General features: G+C 35.0%; 1 protein-coding gene across 1 annotated transcript; it reads right to left on the bottom strand.

The window, feature by feature from the left end:
• Positions 1-17,367: 17,367 nt before the first annotated feature.
• Positions 17,368-18,600, bottom strand: LOC137410031 (uncharacterized). The gene has a single exon (XM_068095644.1). It carries the CDS (start codon positions 18,598-18,600, stop codon positions 17,368-17,370), a length of 1,233 nt encoding a protein of 410 aa, XP_067951745.1.
• Between the last annotated feature and the right edge of the window lie 328 nt (positions 18,601-18,928).

Raw genomic sequence — 18,928 nt, 5'->3', positions numbered from 1 at the left:
CAAGTTGCAAAAAATTCAATTTTAACAGAATATATTTAGGCTGTGCTAACTAGATAACACATGAAAAAAATATTATCAGACATAAAATAAGCAATAAATTTGCCATAGGAATAGCTAGATATTGATATGTTGTCAGATCAGCTCATTGATGATAGCTGGAAATGTAGATAAACTCATCTCACATAATATTCTTTACAATGGCTTGGTAAAGAGTGAGCTCTTTTTATACTTCAACTGCACTGAATAATCACACTCAAGGGAAGAACATATAATACTTAGGCCATATAATATCAATAGATAATAAATGATTTCCTACTTGACTTTTGAAGCAGCACAAGTTGCATTTACAAATATATTATTTATCTCAGCCTGTTTATCCTCTACCTAATGTTAAATTTCTATCAGGATATCTTTTTGACAATAATTTGTTTGCATCCATCGACAGAGTTTCAAATCTGTGATGGACATCTCCTAGGCTTCTGTAAATTTTCTCCTGTAAAAGTATACAATTGTGTATTTGCATCACTATTTTCAAAAACTCATTCTATTACATAAAATGCACAAAAAATATTTGATTCAAAAGGATATATTATACAATTTTCCATAAACCAAACAGATACGCCTTTGTGTAGTAGTAGTGACTACACTGTTGTTGGCTTTCTACAGTACTAAGGAGTAATACCTCTAGAGAAAACAAGACTGCTAGCTAGCCTATATATAGAATGTAGTGATGATCCATTAATCTTAAAGCAAGTAAAATGGTATTATCATCTGATGACTACCTGTTCTAAAGGCAAGATTGCTAAACAGGTAAGTCATAGTATGGGGTAATTATTCGATCAAGCAATCTACATATCTGCCAGGTTAATAGGCTATTTTGGTCGAGGCACTTTTTCTGCATCCAGAAAAGTAACCTTCATCAAAAAAGAGGCTCTTTTAAGGTAAGGTGTGACCACTACTTTCATGATTACACATTTATATGAACTTCTTTGATAATCATTGAACTGAGGCAGAGTGCCCTCATATCATATAAATGTATTTATAGCAGCAAGTAACCAAATCCGCATTTCCTAGAGAAGACTGAGTAGACATCTCAAAAAACATTCCAAAAGCATTTTGCTCCCTTCGATAGAGAAGACAAAAAAGTCAACTGTTGTCGCAAATTTTTGAAGTTATTTTAATGTCAAAACAAATTTAAGCAATTAAACTTTAACGATATATTTATTATTATAGTACTTTATTGTCAATAACTTCATTTCAAAAATATAATTTTTTTTTCAATTTATGCCATACAACAATTCTAAAACAAAAACAAAAAAATGCAACAGTTAGTCAATTTCAGGCTTGTATGAAACATGAACAACTATCCCATAGTCTTACCTTGTAACCATCAATTTCACTTGGCTTTCTTTTAAGTTGCTTTGTGTTTGAATACCTCATCTTACAACAATGTCCTCTACAATTGAACATTATACAACTATATATCGTTGATCGGTTTAATATGACAAAATTGTTTGAGACTAATAACTCAGGTTTATCAAAAAAACTAGTCTAAATGTTTGAACAAACAACTTTCTATAGTTTAGTCATGTTTTTAAAAGCTCCAAAAACAAATGGCAATTAACAACCGCGTAAATGTTGGAAACAAATACTTTTGCAGTGAAAGGATTAATTAAAAACTGGTTTGGAAAAAATTCACAGATTTCCGAATATTTATGAAATAACATGAGAATATTGAAAAGTACATATCAGGGTTTTAATTATAACAATAATTAGTGTAATAAATTAAGGTAAACCAAAGTTAAAAATAGCTGAAACCATCTGATTTAAACCATACTTGTTCAAAAGAGTATATTTGAACTGTCAGTTTTTTGATAACAAAAACCAAAATTTATTTGTAAATTTTAGATTTAATGCTTTTATTTACCGGATGTTTGTATCATTGAAATGGTAACCAAAAAATTTCTGCATTTCTTCAATTTCTTTTTTAGTCTCAGCTCTGACGTTATTATATAACATCACATGCAGTGGTCCATCGTAAGCCTCCAGCCAGTAGTGCATGTGACGTGACCAAAGGGCAGCATAGGACCTCAGGTACCCGATATAGTCTAGAAACAGCAGATCATACTTTGATTAGCTAACAAAAATTATGCTCGTAAAATATTTTGTAGAGTTTATTTAGAGTATCAAGTATTTCTGGTGTAAAAGAAAATTGTTAGGCAACTTTGGATAACAACCAAGTCTAGAAATACAGTGTAATAGTATTGGTGTCCATCTTAAATATATTGCAACAAAAAATTCTTTGAATAATATTTGGCCCTACCCCTATCCTAGCATGTGGCAGTTTTGACATTGTAGGACACACTATATTATGTTTCCAAAACAGCACCACATTGTGTTGCATTGCTCAATGTTTTTGTAAAGAAAATTCTCACAAACTTCTATTTGTGCACTAATGCGATTTCTTTTTCAACTTTTCTCCTACGGTAGCGGTAAAATAGTGGTAGCATTAAATTAAAGGGTAGCATTCAATTTTAAACTAGCTAGTCAGAATTTGGACAGATATCTAAATTTAATTAATGATTGCTTTTAGCATATAATTATACCACAAAAAATATAATACAAAATATCACTGGTAAGTAAACAAAACATCATTATTGAAGATCTTGTGACGCACCACTATTGCAATCGTCTTTGTCAATCTGAAGACCTTCTGTATCAGTGTGGAGTTGTTGAATAATTTCATGTTTACAGGTGTTGTTAACATTTGCTCGCACTTGTTGAAAAAGCTCTAGCCATGTCTTAATCGATTCATCTGATTTAAAGCATAGAATCTTGTTACCCTCAGAACTGTCAAGAGCATTTGTTAACTCATATTCCTTAAACGACTTGACAGTTACATTATCCTGCAATAGACTCCAAGCGTTTACTTTCAAATAAACTTCTATTGATAGAGCTCGCATGTTTTTAGACACTGTTTAGCTATTTTTCCTGTAAATCATCCAATTCTTGTGAAGCTCTGATTTTATTGGTAATTGAGATGCTTTAGTAGATGTCGGGGGGCTTCTATAAACTTCGCATAACCTCCTGGAACAATGGCCGTATCGATTTAGACTTTTTAATTGCTTTTTTGTGGCATTGTTTAAATGGCATTTGTAAGAGCCCTATACAAAGAAGCAATTTGCAAACAAAAAATAGCCTAAGTTTTTTGTAGAAAAACGGCAGTCAGATTGTCGTTGAAGAAAGAGCAGACAGCTCAAGACAGACAAAGAGTTTTGTTAAACTTGTTGACAATTTTCTTAATCGGGTGCTTGTTGATTAGATAGATTTATATTGTTAATTTTTAAACCTGTCAGATCGAACTGTTAGCATGACAGTAGTGTGCAAATTTTGCGACTGCTAGTATTTACAAAAACCTTTAGAATTTCCATATTTTCAACAGTTAGATTGTTCAAATAACCCAAATGTAAGGCTAGAACATAGATGTGTATATAGTTAAAAATTGACGCTGCTGTTTGACAAACAATAAGTAATTAATTATCTTTTCAGCAAGCTATTTTGGCTCTTTTTGGCAACTGATTGGCTTATGAGGTGAAACTATGTTGTGCATGACCGAAAAATTTTCTAGCCAGCCACTGCTTGCTTTGAAATTGTTTTCTGTTGGCAGAGTGAGGGCTTCTCTTTGAATCCATGTTTGACTGACACAAAGTGTTTTTTTCTGATGTTGTTAACAAATCCAGCTAATGAGATGCTAGTCAAAATGCTTGTTATGCAAATAATTTCTGAACTTTGAAGTCACTTGCTCAAAGAAATAGTGTAAAAAGACATTCTTAACTGAGCTTTAAATTGCATTTTTTATTTCGTCCAACCTTTAAGACATAACTGAAGAACCTTTAGTTTTTTGTAGCCTTTGATTCACTGAATTTCTTAGCGTACAAAACAACATCTAGTTTAAATTTTAGATGATATTTTGTTTGTTTCAAAGAAGTTATGTTTTTGAATTGGTAACTACTTGACATGTCTGCCAGAGTTTACATGTTTTCATAGTGCTCTGAAAAAGTTTTGTAGCTAAATACCCAGGAAAAAAATTTTAAATGTTTGCAAAGGTTTCAATCTAGTAGGCTTCTGTGCGCATCTTTCATAAGTGTTTACCACATGTTTAATTTACGATCACTGTATGGTATATTTGTTTGCAAAACTCAAAGTATCAAAGTCTATCAAAGCAACAGTAGGTAGAGATACCTTTGATCACTAGGTAGCAAAATGGCGTTCAAACTGAGGTCAGTGCTCAATTTTTCAATGCTTATCTTATAATGGTGGTCAAAGAAAAATGGCGATCAGATAAAGGAGGTGCATCAATCGAAGCTTTATAATACATTACTTTACTTATTAACTTTTTTATGAGAGTCAGCTTGCCTAGAATTTACATGTAAGCAAGCTCTCAACCCACTCACCAACTCAGCTCAACGACTCAGCTTGATTCGGTGAAACAACCAATCAAATAAAGGAACGGTTCTATCACTCAGAGAAGGTAAGCATATGTAAAAAGTCTCTGTTAGCAAGAAGCAGAACACCATTACGCTCTCTCTATGTGTGTGCTTATTCTGCTTATATACATGTACTTGCCAGCTGGCGTTGATGATGTAGAAGCTGAACGATGATACACGGTGTTTATGACGCAGACAATTGAAAAACCGCAAGAGCAACCAGCTTCCCCAAAGAAGTGAACCAGCCGAGACATCGCCAAAGCTGCGGCAGGAATTAACATGCTTGTAAGGACTGTCCACACCAAAGGGAGTCAACCCAAATGGCACTTTCACCTTAGTTATCATTTTAAAACTTTGGTCACATTGTTGGAGTTTTGTGTTGGATGCTAGCTAGGCCTGTGTCTAGGCAAGTTGTTGACTCAACTCGACTTGACTTAACTCAGCACAAATTGGGTCAGCCATTAAACAAAAATTTTAACTCAATACTTAATAAAAGGAAGGAGGGCTTGCTCTGCCAAGAAACCTATAACATGAGCAAGCAAGCAAAAAAGAGAGCCTATTGCTCCTTCTTCAAAACTGGGCTTCATCGTAGTATGTCTTATATCTATACATAAATCTCAACATGTGTTCGTCTACCTGTCTGCCCGTACTTCCGTCTGTCCGGCTATAACAATAATGTTTAAACAATGAGATATCCTGCAAACTGGCTTTAAATGCACAACCTTCAGTTCTGTGAACATCTATTTATCAAATGCACAATACCGTTTAATTTGCTATACCAGGAATAAATTTGCCACACACTTGAAATACATGCCAACATTTTATGGTTTTACATTAAGCACTGCAGCTAGCTTTCTGCGTAAAGCCATACCAGAAGAAAAATATTTGAAGCTTAAACAGAAGAAAAATGCCTGCCCATGAGTAAAAAAGATGCTTAAACTCATATAGCCAACAAGACTATTGCAATTAGTATAGATCTGTAATAGGCACTACAGCAATACACTACAAGCACTACAGAAATAAACACAGTTAACATAAATAGCACCGCTCACAGAAATAAACAAATTCTTGATTTGAAAGTTAGAATGGTAAATTTTGATGCTAAATTTGTTAATTACAGTATAAGTAAGTTTTCTGTACAAAAACGTTTTTATTATCTATCCATAATTGCTGGGCATACAGCTAGTTGCTTATATATGCGCAAATACAAATATGTTTGACTATCACTGTACAGTTGCTTCGAGATCGATGTGGTGCACCAGAAATGAGTCTAATTACACTTATTTTAAAGTTATACTAGCTTGTTTGCAAAATAGGACCCTATCATGAGTACAGGTCCCTCCGGCGTGAGATCAAATAGATTTAACGCCACAGTTTAACCTGACGAGCAGAACACTATTGGGTGCAGGCTTTTTGGCCTGATCTAAATCAAAACTTTGCTAGTTGCAATGCCAAAAGATCCATATTTCATCATTTACGTATGAATTCTTGTAACTCTTACAACCTCTGACAACTTCCTGTTAGACTTTCATCCTTTTGCAATAGAGCTATCATCATCAGTTTAGACTTACACAACAAAAATATTTCTTATATGGATGTGACTTTGTTTCTAACAGTTAATTAACTAATCCACTATTTTGGTCGCTTCTAGCACCTTTAGGGTCTCACGAGCAGACTACTAGTACTCAAACATGTATATATATATATATATATATATATATATATATATATATATATATATATATATATATATATATATATATATATATATATATATATATAGATAGATATAGATATAGATATATATATGTTCTTTGCTGCATTAGCAAGTTATGCATTACTAATAACAGTAAATACCAGAACATCATTACTTGTGTGCCACTGCTTAGAAAACTCAGCCCTCACTTTGTGGCAAGGACGGCACTGATAACTATTGTCACTTAAGAAGTGTTAGTCATTAGTATCGCGGCAAGTAAAGTTTAATTCTAAATCAATGTTTGATTTTTTTAAAGGCTAGTAGTGAAATCTAATTCTCACTCACCCCAGTTTGGAGAGTTGGTAACAAGATTTAAGAATTTGTCTATTGTGACTCCCTCAACTGAGCTTTTCATTTCCTTATTGAAGCTTTGAGGAATCAGACGTCTAAAATAAACCAAAAATATTAACTATATTTCAACCAAATTAGAAAGTTGCAAAAATATTTCAACTTAAAGACTTTTAGTAGTTTTAACCTATCTAAAATTCAGAAATATTTTTGAGCTAGTCTCATGCAATGCAAACTGACTCTGTTATTATAATAGTCATGAATATTTTTAAATATCAAATCAAATAACAAGTTATCTTCTATGTGTACATACATGTTTATTAATTACCTCCAATAATCAGCAACTTACCCCTTATTTTGAGTATGTTTTAAAGAATTTATGATTCACCATTTATATTTATCATATTATATTGTATTTTCAGCAACATGTTTCTTACATTCTAAAACTTATTTTCCAAGTTCCACATCTAACATTTTATACAACAATTTATATCTTCTATTCAGCATCTAATATATTATATTCAAAAAATTATCTCATATATTCAGCAAAGCAGCTATCATATTCATCAATACACTGGGTATATTCAACAACTTATATGTTATATGTTGCACCATACTTTTTTATAGTCTTTTCAGCTTTTTGCATCTTATATACCACAATTCATAACTTATATCATTCAAGTCATTTTTATATTCAGGAATTTACTTTAAAAACTTACCAAATTGTTCATACAGTAAGTAAATTATACATATTACCTTTTATATTCATTAACATATCTCTTTTATTTCAGCAGCTGTTATTTTAAAAAGATCATCTCTAGTATTCAGTAGCTTAACTAACATATTTAGCAAGTTATTTCAGATATTATTTTTGTATATTCAGTCACAGAGTTACGTATTATAATTAAAATCAAAAATTTTAACTTTCAGTAAATTACCTTTTATATTCCGCAAGTGCAGCATCATATGGATGTCGCAAAAGTAAGGCTGCCCTGACAGAAGTACAATAAGCCAAGGGACTTTTTGCAAACCATGGTTCATGGGTTTTATAAAATAGGCATTGTGATGTTTCTTGTTTCAGCTTATTCATAGTGCTATTCAGTTTTACAGAGTTATCCCCGATCCATAACGAGTAGGTTGTTTTCAGCCTGCCATAAATTTCACAGACATGGTCACCTAAAATATAATTACAACTTTGCCGCTGAACCCAAATTTCTGCTGCTATATCCTTTCAATCGATTGGTAGCTAATTATTCTGGTTCCAAAAGCATACACCCTAAATGAAATAATGTTTGTTTTACTTTGTAATATTACAGATATTTTCAGATGATAACAAAATGAAACCAAAAACGCAAACACTGTGTATTATAGGTATTTGATAACTAGACTACTTCTCATCTACTAAAGTTTTTTGCACTGCAAACCAATAGTATATCGTTGATGAGAGCGCATAAGGTATTCACACTGTTGATCAAAAAAGAATAAAAAGAGCCCATTAGTACTTATTGCTCTTTTGTAGCTGTTACTGAAGATAATCTCAACTCAAGCCTTAAGATTAGTTACTGAAACAGAACAACTACTTTATTATCATAAACATATATCAGCCTCAGTAAAAACATTGTTACCACTAACAAGCTAAAAATTCAAACATACACTACTCACTATTTAAAGATGCAAGCCAGAGAATCCAATCATTTCCACTTCCCGGTGTGCCAGAAACAAATTGGAGCGGAAACTCTGATGGTTGTTTATCATTCTTCACTCTGACCTTATGACACTCAGCTTCAGATGGAGAAATATTGTAACACGGAGGTGGCTCTTCTGTCGTATCAGTAAACATCAATAACTATTGATGGTCAAGTTCATGCCTTTGTGGGTTCATACAGAAGTCAATTGCAAAGATAGATACTTTGATGTTAATTCCTCTAATCGCCTAATTTCTATTTTCATCTATTGTGATCAATATTTTTAAACTTGACAACAATTTGGTTGTGTGACAAGCTTAGACAAGTTTCTTTAAAATATAACAATTATGTTACCTGTTGTCTTTACTTTGGGTCTAAACAAGGAGTCATTAGCAATGACAACAGACTGGATTCTGGTTCTCTTGTTTAAAGATTCAGATGTCTTTGGGTTTGTGAACACCAAATCTGTGTAGGAATATCAAACCAAACAGAGTGACACTTTCCACGCCTCATAATCAAGCAAACATTTTTTGTGTGAAAGAGGTCCTTGTATACGCGTAAACAAAATGTATATTGTAGGTTGCATACTGGCTTCAAGTGAAGATATCATATGATTTGGCAGACATTCTAATTACATTATTAACTGACTCCTCTTGTGTACTACTTAGCACAGGTTTAAAAAACAATGTCATTAGCCAAAAACATCAGTTATGTTTGAAAGATCTTACTCATATACCATAACATCACTAAGTGTGCAGGTGAAAGTGTATTTTTGATTTTAGAAAAACATGACTAGAAAAAATTGATGAAAAGTTTTTCTCAAATCTGCATATTTTTTGTACACAAAACCAGATAGAGCCAATATTAACAATGACAATAACAATAAAAAGACCATTTTTGCAGCCATACCTTTAGGCAAAAATCTAATCACTGTCTTGATTACGTCAGATATAAAAATTGTAACATGTTATAAATTTGCGTTCCTGTTAGCCTGTAATTATTTCAACCTATCATTTAGAGTCTACCATAAATATATACAGGTATGTCAATTGTAAAAGAAAACTACTTTACACCTAGCTCAAAGTGGTGTATATATATATATATATGAATAAATAGATAAATAAATAAATATATATATTTATATATATATATATTTATATATACATATTTATATATATACATATTTATATTTTTTTTTATACATATACTCACTGCGCTACCCGGCGTTGCCCGGGTAATTAAAAAGCCTTTGGACAGAAAACTGACGTGTATTTAACATTATAACAACATTTGCATGTCTAACTTTCAAACTACTTGTTATGAGAAAATTGTTTTCTGTAATTGAAATAAATTGGGAGAAAATAAAAACAACTGTAAAGGTTTTCAAACTTTTTCAAACAGCCTTAACTTTCAAACTTCATAGCATGAGGAAAAGGTTTTTAAAGCACTGTAAATTTAAAAGTTCATAACTTTCCAGGACGTATAGTTTCTAATAACGTACAATGAAACCTATTCTAGCGGAACTGTTCTAGCGTTGCTAACCGAGCTTTTCGAGATCCGAAACAATTTTTTCCATTAAAATAAAATTATGTAGATTTTAATCTGTTGCAAGATAAGAAAAACTTGGGTAAATTCGAAGATATACTTTGGTAAAGTATTTTTTCCAACATTTTTCACCATAAGCTGTACTGTATACTATAAATAGAAACGGGTATATATGGAATGTGTTTAATTTTAATAAAAATTTTCATATTTATGATGATGGAAAAAGAAAGCAAATGTAAACATTTTGTATGTTTGGCTTTTAAAATATTAAAAATAATAAAGGTTAAAACACAATACTAAAAATTGCAAAAATAGATAATGAAACAGCAAAAAATGCAACAGATAATTACACAAAATCGAAGCAAAAAGAAAATATAAACAGCAATGGCCTGATTACTTTACATCTTTAAAGGAGACTCATTCTCCAAAACAATTTAGTCTAACTCGACTGGAAAGGTTATTTCCCTAGCAAATCTTTTTGGTACAGAAGGCGTCTTAGCACATGGTTTCACCCTTTTTGTAAAGAATTTGTGAAGCGTAAAATGCTAATCCATTTCCAAGCATTTCCGAAGCTTTACTAATTGCAATGCGCATGCTCCAGTTTAGTTGAGAACCAAACTTATGTTCAAGCTTCGAGGCAAACAAATCTCAAAATATTTGGTGGAAAACCTAAGGCTAAAATAATTTGCACGTTCATGCTGTATATTTTATATGATAACATATCTGATCACTATGGCGTTCTAGCTCAGTGGTAGAGCATCCGGATAAAACACTTGTCGATGCAAAAATCGTTTTGAGTCCAAATCCATCAGAATGTGGAATATCAAGATTTTAAGGTCTATAGCCAGAAAACCGACAGATATATGATACACGACATACGACAACACACAGACATACTTTGAGAAATATATATATTTCAAACAAGGTCAAACAAGGTCAGCGCTGCCTGTAGCTAAACCAGTACGAGGCTGTAAAAATGGGCTACTGCTTCAAAACGAATGAAATGAACTTGGACTAATAACATGGACCTCATGAAGTGCTACTTCATGAGGTCCATGTTACCTCTTGAGGTTCACTCATGAAGTGCTACTTCATGAGTGAACCTCAAGAGTGAGGCTACATGGGAAGAATGCGTCAACTGTAGATAAACATACGCCTTGAATTGCCACTAGCCGCTAAACAACTTGTAGCCTCAGTGGAGTAAAATAATCAAGCGGCACCTCATATCAGAACTTGAGGTAGATAAAATTAGGCAACAGTTCACCCAAGTAACTTTGACCAATGAGGAGTGCATATCAACACACACAGGCACACATACACAATCTTATGCTGACTCATGGGTTGAAAAATACATGCGCTTTGATCTTGACCCAAGGGTGAAAGAGCTTGCCAAAGATATCATCAACAAGATACCAGCTGCTAATGATTGTGAAAGCAGGGTACCACTATGGAGAGTTAGTAAGGCCATGCCTAAGAAGCTGTTGAAACATTAACTTGGCACTGGAGTCAATCTCAACGGGATCGATCAGTGAGACTAGTACCCCAATCTACAGTATGGCAACCATCGTTTTAGAGAAGATGGGTATTAGGTTACTGTCAACAAAGCTTTAAGCCATTCCGTCTTGGCAGATTAGGCTACTAAATAAAATCAAAGACTTGTGCAAAAAAGTTAGTGGGCTCAGTAAAAGATCTAACCAAAGTTTAGAGTGTCTAAAAAGGGAAGCCACCATAGAAGCTTTAGAATCTGCCAAACCGCAGTTAGTAGCTAACTCTTAACACAACTGAACAGATACACCAAAGAGCAAGATAAGAAAATAATGAACAAACTGTTCAACAATAATCCATCGAAAATGTATTCCCTGTTCAAAGATGAACTACCGAGGCCAATACCAGATCCTCCTAAACCCAGCACTTCAAAGTTCTAGAAAGACATCTGGGAGAGAGATGCTACTCATAACCCCACTGCAAATAAACTGAAGAGGCTCAAATAGAGCCACTAACACACTGTGGCTCAGCAAGTACTCACCATCAATAAATTGGACATCAAGTGCAGAGTGCAGCGTATGAAGAACTGAGAAGCACCTAGCTATGAAATGATTCAAGCCTTCTGGTTGAAGAAATTGACATCAATTCAAATTAAAATGGCAAAGCAGATGAAATGCCTAATAAAAGAAGGTGATCATCCAGATTGGCTGACCAAAGGACAAACTGTATTTCTGATAAAAGACCCGAAGCAGGGGCTGATTCCCAAAAACTATTGACCAATAACGCATTTGCCCACCGGGCGGAAACTGTTGTCAGAAATAGTTGCAGTCAAACTGGAAGCAAATTAGTCACTATAGGACCAGGAATCAGAAAGGAATTGAACGTAACACCCAAAGAGTCAAACATCACTTGCTGGTGGATCAGACGGTCTGTCAAAACAGCAGGAGAAAGTGTACTAATACTTCCATGGCTTGGATTGACTACAAAAAGGCCTGTGACACAATTCCTCATAATTGGATACTTGAGTGCATAAGGTTTCACGATGTTCACCCTGCTCTTGTGGCAATCATCAATATGTCAATGACTAAATGGAAGACATTATTGTAGGTCAATGGTGAAATGGCCAATGGCACCTATCAAGGTGAATCCTTATTACCGCCGCTCTTCTACATATGCCTAAATCTTCTAAGCAATAATTATGCTAGAAAAAACTCAAAATGGTTACCAGTTTAAAAGTGGCACCAAAATAAACACCTCTTCTACATGGACGACAACAAGCTGTACGCTAACAAGAAAAGGAAACATTGGTTCGCTAATACACCTTACTCAGGTAAACAGCAAGAATATCTGAATGACTTTCTGTATTAAAAAAATTGGAAGGCTAATTCTCAAGAAAGGCCATTCTGTGCTCACATATAGCCTAAAAATGCAAAATAGTACCATCAAAGACGTAGAAGAAAGGTACAAGTACTCGGGGATTATGCAAAGCAGCATCAACCATGAAGCCAAAGTACATCACAATACCATTACCAAACACAAGAACCGCCCTCGGCAGGTCCTATGAAGCCGGCTCAATGCCAAGAATTAAGTCATTGCAATAAATACCCATGCGATGCCATTAATAATACACTCAGCAGGCATAATAAAGAGGACTGAGGAAGCCATTAAGGAAACAGATATAGCAAATCATAAACTACTGACTCTGCACGGAGCATCCCACCCAAAATTGGATACTACTAAATTGTATCTCGATAGGCAAGATGGAGATAGGAGACTCAAAAATGTACAACAGACAGTGAAAGAAGAAGAACAATACATTAAAGCCTATGCAGTCTTCATGGCGACATCAGATAAGTTGCTAACTGAATTTAAAACTGCTGCTCTGACAATAGAGCTTTGCAGTGATGATAAGGAACTTGTCTGGCACATTAAATCTCTTCATAGTGCTTGCCGCCCACAAATATCTAAGGTTAGTGATCTCTACCAGACGTATATGTGGCTGAACAAAGGGAACGTAATGACCAATACAGAGTTGCTACTCATGGCAGTCCAGGAGCAAATGCTCCCAACAAGGCAACTTCAAACAAAAATCTATCACACTAGAAACAATCCTAGATGCAGACTGTGCAAAGAATTACAAGGGACCATTCAACACATAATCAGTGGATGCAAGCAGCTAGCAGGAAATGCATACATTGAGCAGCAAACTCATGTTGCAAGTGTCGTGTACAGAGGTCTATGCGATGAGTATTGCCTTAATAAACTACAACACTGGTAGGATCTTCAGGTAAGGTCAATGAAAATGACCGCCCAAAGATTCTCTGGGACTTTTACATCCAGGCTGACAAGCATGTCCTAGCAAACCAATGAATAGCTGACATTAACCTATACCAACACTTTAATTAGTTATAACACTTCGGACTTTTTAGAACGTAGAGTCCTGATAGCAGTACGCCTGCCCACTTATCTATTATAAATATACATATATATAAATATATACAGTGCACTATATATACATGTATATATATTTATATACCATATATACACTATATATACCAGTGGACTATATATAGTGCACTATATATATATACATATAGAACAAAAGGACTACTATAATATATTTAGCAGTACCCAATGACTACAATATAGCCAGCAAAGAAAAATAAAAAGTAGAGAAATATCTCCCTCTTAGAGAAGACATTGACTAATGCTGGGATGTAAGAACAACTTTAATTCCAATAGTCATTAGAAAATTGGACGCATTACCACCTGCACATAAAACGTGGCTTGCCCAGATACCGATAGCAATACACTCAAGTGAGTTGAAGAATTGCAGAAAAGTGCGCTAATGGAAACAGCTTAGATCTTGAGGCGATTGCTCAAACTCTCAGGTCTTTGGTAGGAGACCGGAGTTAGAGCGGAAACTATCACCCATATGGGTTAACCGGCGTAAAAAATCCTCTAAATATATATCTACTATATAAACAGCAATCGTTGTCTGTCTATCTGTCTGTCCGCTTTATAGAGTACCGTACCTTTCGGACTATTAGCCGCTACTAGGTATCTAGGGTGCATTACTGGGAGTCTTCGGTTACTACACGCCTCTATACACAGCCTATTCATAGTTTTACACAGAGCACGTCATATCTGGTTAGCGCGCCTCTTTACGGCGCCCTACGACATTGGTGCGTTCGGAAGAGTAAAATTGCGGCCGTGTGAAAAAGCACCGTTCTGAGTTCGGCAGCATATACAGCTATACAAATGTACTAATCATTAAATAAAATAAATTAATGAATAGTAATTTACATGCGATTAATATTTACTGCCAACGTGTACCGAGAAGGTCACACGAATGTTGATTTCTTGCGGTCACGGGAAAACGCAGTTCTCACCTACTACATTTCTACATAAAAAAAGGTAGGTATTTCTTAATCAATGTTGTATTGTCTATGAATTGCCACACTTCCACTACATAAACCTTTCACTTGCGTCCGTGTACAAATTTAGCTATCGGCCTACTGCCAGCCATTTCGCCGATATTGCTTAATATGTATACAATATTTTTTCAATTTCAAACTCCATCTATACTGTTTGTTTTGGTTATATATTTTATTCTGCCAACATGTTAACAAGCACCGCTTTACAAAAAATCGTTGTATCTATACTTTGTGTATTTTTATTATCTGTCATGTGTCATCAACATAAGTAGTTATTTGTTTTTGTTAACTCGGACGCATTTAATGAACTCGCACAAAAAATCTTCGTTTTTAAGTTAGAAATTCTCGAACGAAGATTTAAAATTAAATTTTAGGCTTATTTTATAGAGAAATCTTTGGACAACACTACTATCACTACTATAAAAGTATTAAAGACCGTTGGTTATGTTATCAACGAATAATAAAATTCAGTTACTAGCAATTGCTGGGAAAGTCGCAAAAAATTTTTGCGACTTTCCCAGCAATTGCTAGTAACTGAATTTTATTGACACATTTAATGTGTCTATGGCGGTCGACCATAGAAAACGCATGAGGGAGTCTACTCCAGTGAAAGGGTTGAAAACGTTGGATTTTCCACTGTTTGTGATAATAAACATGTTCATTTCCTTCCGCAGCTGAGTTACTTTTACTTCTTTTTCCAGCTACGAGAACTACAGAAACTACAGAACTTGCACGGGCACTCCGAGCCTGGCGATAGGCAGCGGTGAGAAGAAAGCGAGCAGCGTATATTACAAAAAGCACACCATCTCATTCAATGTTAGAAATGCTTGAAGCAGTACAATGCCTTTCAAAAGCCTACTGCCCAAACGCAAAAACAGATTGATTCCCGTAGAGAGAGATCAAATTTGCGAAGCCGCAGCAAGACGAGCAGAAACTGCAGAGCAAACGCAGCTACGCCCACAACGAAATGGAACTGCTGCTGCAGCTTCTAGAAGAGCAGAAACCGTCGAACAAACACGGGTACATCGAGAGCAGGCCAGAATAGATGCTGCAGCCGCTAGAAGTGCAGAGACTACTAAACCGACGCCAGCAGTAACTCAAACGGCTCAGAGCAGCCGCTACATCAGCCAGACGTGCAGAAACCTCCAAGCAGATGCAGCGGCGACAAGAACATGATGCACTAGCTACAACAGCTGCTCACCGAGCTGAATTTTCGGAGCGGATGAAACGGCGACAACAGCGAGATGCACTAACTACAGCAGCTGCTACCAGGCGCCGTGTATGAACAGAAAACTTCGCCCTTGACTACAGTCATGCAACACAGTATAGGGTTGAATTTTTTTTATGGGACGAATGTCCAAAAATGCTCCAGATGTAACGCCTTACGTTGAAAAGGCGAGAGGCCATATATGTAGTATATATAGTAGATTTTATTGATAATAAATTTTATCAACAACCGCATTACTGCTGCACAGTTTGTATATACCATGTCAAAACACAGGCTATAGACGAAGAACTGGTGAGTCATGATTAGTGTTTCAAGCATGCAGAAGTTTCAATTCAATAAAAGCTGGCAATAGCTAAGCAGTGCAACAGCAAAATATTTTCTAGACTTTGTTAAAATATGTAAAACTTTTCCATACTGCCAGTTTGAAGAGCGTCAGTTTGCCTAGCAATGTCAATTTCATTATCAGTTCTGTGTACAAAGTTAGGACAATGCCGATTTGAGTAGTTCGAGACTGATGCATTGTAGACTAGCTGTAAAACACATTGCATATCTCCAATGGGCTCTCCAACATTATTGACATGTACAACTGCATATGTGTATGCAGTCAGATCAGCACAAAAATTTCAGTAGATTGCATATTTGGAGTTGTTTTACGGTATGAAAGACAACTCTCAATAAAACTATTGCTTTGAGTAAATCTGTTCCCGAACACGGGTAATGCAGCTAGTTTATATATATATATATATATATATACTAATAAATTATTTGAAAGCAATACTTATCTTTTTTTTCCAGCTACTGTCAGTTTCATGATATTCTCATTCGTCAGGCTGTGTTGGAATAAACAAGATGGTGACTAATCTCTTCTTGGCTATTTTTCCCTCCCTTTTGTTCTTATTGTTTAATTTCTTCTTCTTCTGATTGGCTGTTGGTTAGTAGCTACAAAATGAGAGAGAAGATAATTTCTGGAATGACGACAGGTTGAGACTAATTCAGATTTTTTATTAAGTGTTGCTAAGTCAGGTCTATTAATGATGTAGTATTTTTCTGTCAAACATAGGTTGCATCTTTTGCTGGAGTTGTTGTAGGATTTTGTCTGTTTTAGTACAGTCCAGTCTAGTTTGTAGTTAATGTCTTGGTCTTTCAGTTTCCAAATGTGTTTGCTTAGTTCAGTTGCGTTTCGCTTGGTGCTGTTTTTGATACTAGTTTTGTGGTTACTATATCGTGTTTTAAAGTCAGTTTCACAAAGTCCTATGTATGATTCAGTAGTGTTGTTGTCTAGTCGTGTCACTTTGGCTTGGTATATCACACTTTTTTGCAGGCAGTTTTCATTAAGCGGGCATTCACTTTTGACACGGCAGTTACAGTTTTTGTCATTTACTGGAGTTTCATTGCTTTTACCAAGGATTTTTTTGTTGTGTGCATCAATTTTATTCTTCATGTTGGGCATTGTGGATTAGCTGATTTTTACTGTGTTCTTGTTGAATATTTTGCCTAGTGGGTTCTTTTTGTCAAAGCATTTGTTTACAATTTTTAAGAATATTTTGCCAATGTTAGTCTGTACATTGCTGTTATATGGTGGGTTGTACCATATTACTTTTCGTTGCCTGTTACGTTTTTTAGTTGTGGTTTCTGGTTTGTATTTTAGCCTGTACTTGTAGTTACTGTCATTTAGTGCTTGCTGGTATGGTGTTTTTGATTGCTCAAATATATGTTTGTTAGCAGAGAGTCGAGAGAGTCTTTTGTTGACATTTTCTGGTAAGTTTTTAATGATGTTAGGGGGGTGGTTACTTTGGGCATGAACATATTGTATGTTGTTGTTGGGTTTAGTGTATGGGCTGTGTGTACCACTGTTTAGGTCTAGGGTTACATCTAAAAAATTGATGATTTTTTGGTTAGCTTCAATAGTGATTTTTAGTTTGTTCTGTTTGAATGTTTTGCATATTTGTTTCTTCATGTTTTCGATGCTGCGAGGTGTGCCATCGCAGATTGCAAGTCCGTCATCACGATAGAGTCCAGTGTTGCGTTTGAGTTCGTCTGGAAGTAAAGAAAGTAAGTAAGTCCCTACCAGTTCACAAGTCTCAGCTCCGTCATAGCTTCCCATAGTCACGTCGAACATGCTAGCATTGTCTTTTTTTCTCCAAGTTTCTTGTCCATATGTCAAGTATGCGTTTTTTGTGTGAATGATTATGTGTTCTTCATTGTCAGTAATGGTAGTATATTGTCGAGCAAAGCGTATTGCATTAGTTAGTAGTTCATGTGTTATTGAAGGGTAAAATTCACAGACGTCAAATGAGATGAATGAGTAATTTTGCTTGTTAGCAATGTTTTTGAACCAATCTATCACTTCTGTAGTGTTTCTCCATAAAGTCGCATGGGTTTTAGTTCGCAGTGTTTTATTTATTTTCTCAAGTATGTGCTTACTAACTTTTCCAAGTTCTGGTTTAGTAGGGTTGATTAGTCTGTGAGTAGGGTTATTGGGAAAATTGGGTTTGTGGTCTTTTATAGTGATAAAGGCATCTCTTCGAGCGGTTTGTTCAATGCGGTCGTCAAGTTCTAGTTGTTGGGCAATTTGTTGGTCATTAGCAGTTATTTTATTTATGGTGTCATTGTCAGTCTTTTTGTAATTTTTTGTAATGTTGTTTTGTAGTGCCTTGTTATAATTTTCTGGAGATATGCCATTCCACATTCACAATGCCCAACATGAAGAATAAAATTGATGCACACAACAAAAAAATCCTTGGTAAAAGCAATGAAACTCCAGTAAATGACAAAAACTGTAACTGCCGTGTCAAAAGTGAATGCCCGCTTAATGAAAACTGCCTGCAAAAAAGTGTGATATACCAAGCCAAAGTGACACGACTAGACAACAACACTACTGAATCATACATAGGACTTTGTGAAACTGACTTTAAAACACGATATAGTAACCACAAAACTAGTATCAAAAACAGCACCAAGCGAAACGCAACTGAACTAAGCAAACACATTTGGAAACTGAAAGACCAAGACATTAA

This window comes from Watersipora subatra, unplaced genomic scaffold (assembly GCF_963576615.1).
Source record: "Watersipora subatra unplaced genomic scaffold, tzWatSuba1.1 SCAFFOLD_254, whole genome shotgun sequence".
NCBI lineage: Eukaryota > Metazoa > Bryozoa > Gymnolaemata > Cheilostomatida > Watersiporidae > Watersipora > Watersipora subatra.
The sequence above is the reverse complement of the archived record's forward strand: the minus strand, read 5'-3'. Positions and strand labels throughout refer to the sequence as shown.

Excerpts from the sequence above, each read along its gene's own strand:
- LOC137410031 (XM_068095644.1), bottom strand. The coding sequence starts at position 18,600 with ATGTGGAATGGCATATCTCCAGAAAATTATAACAAGGCACTACAAAAC.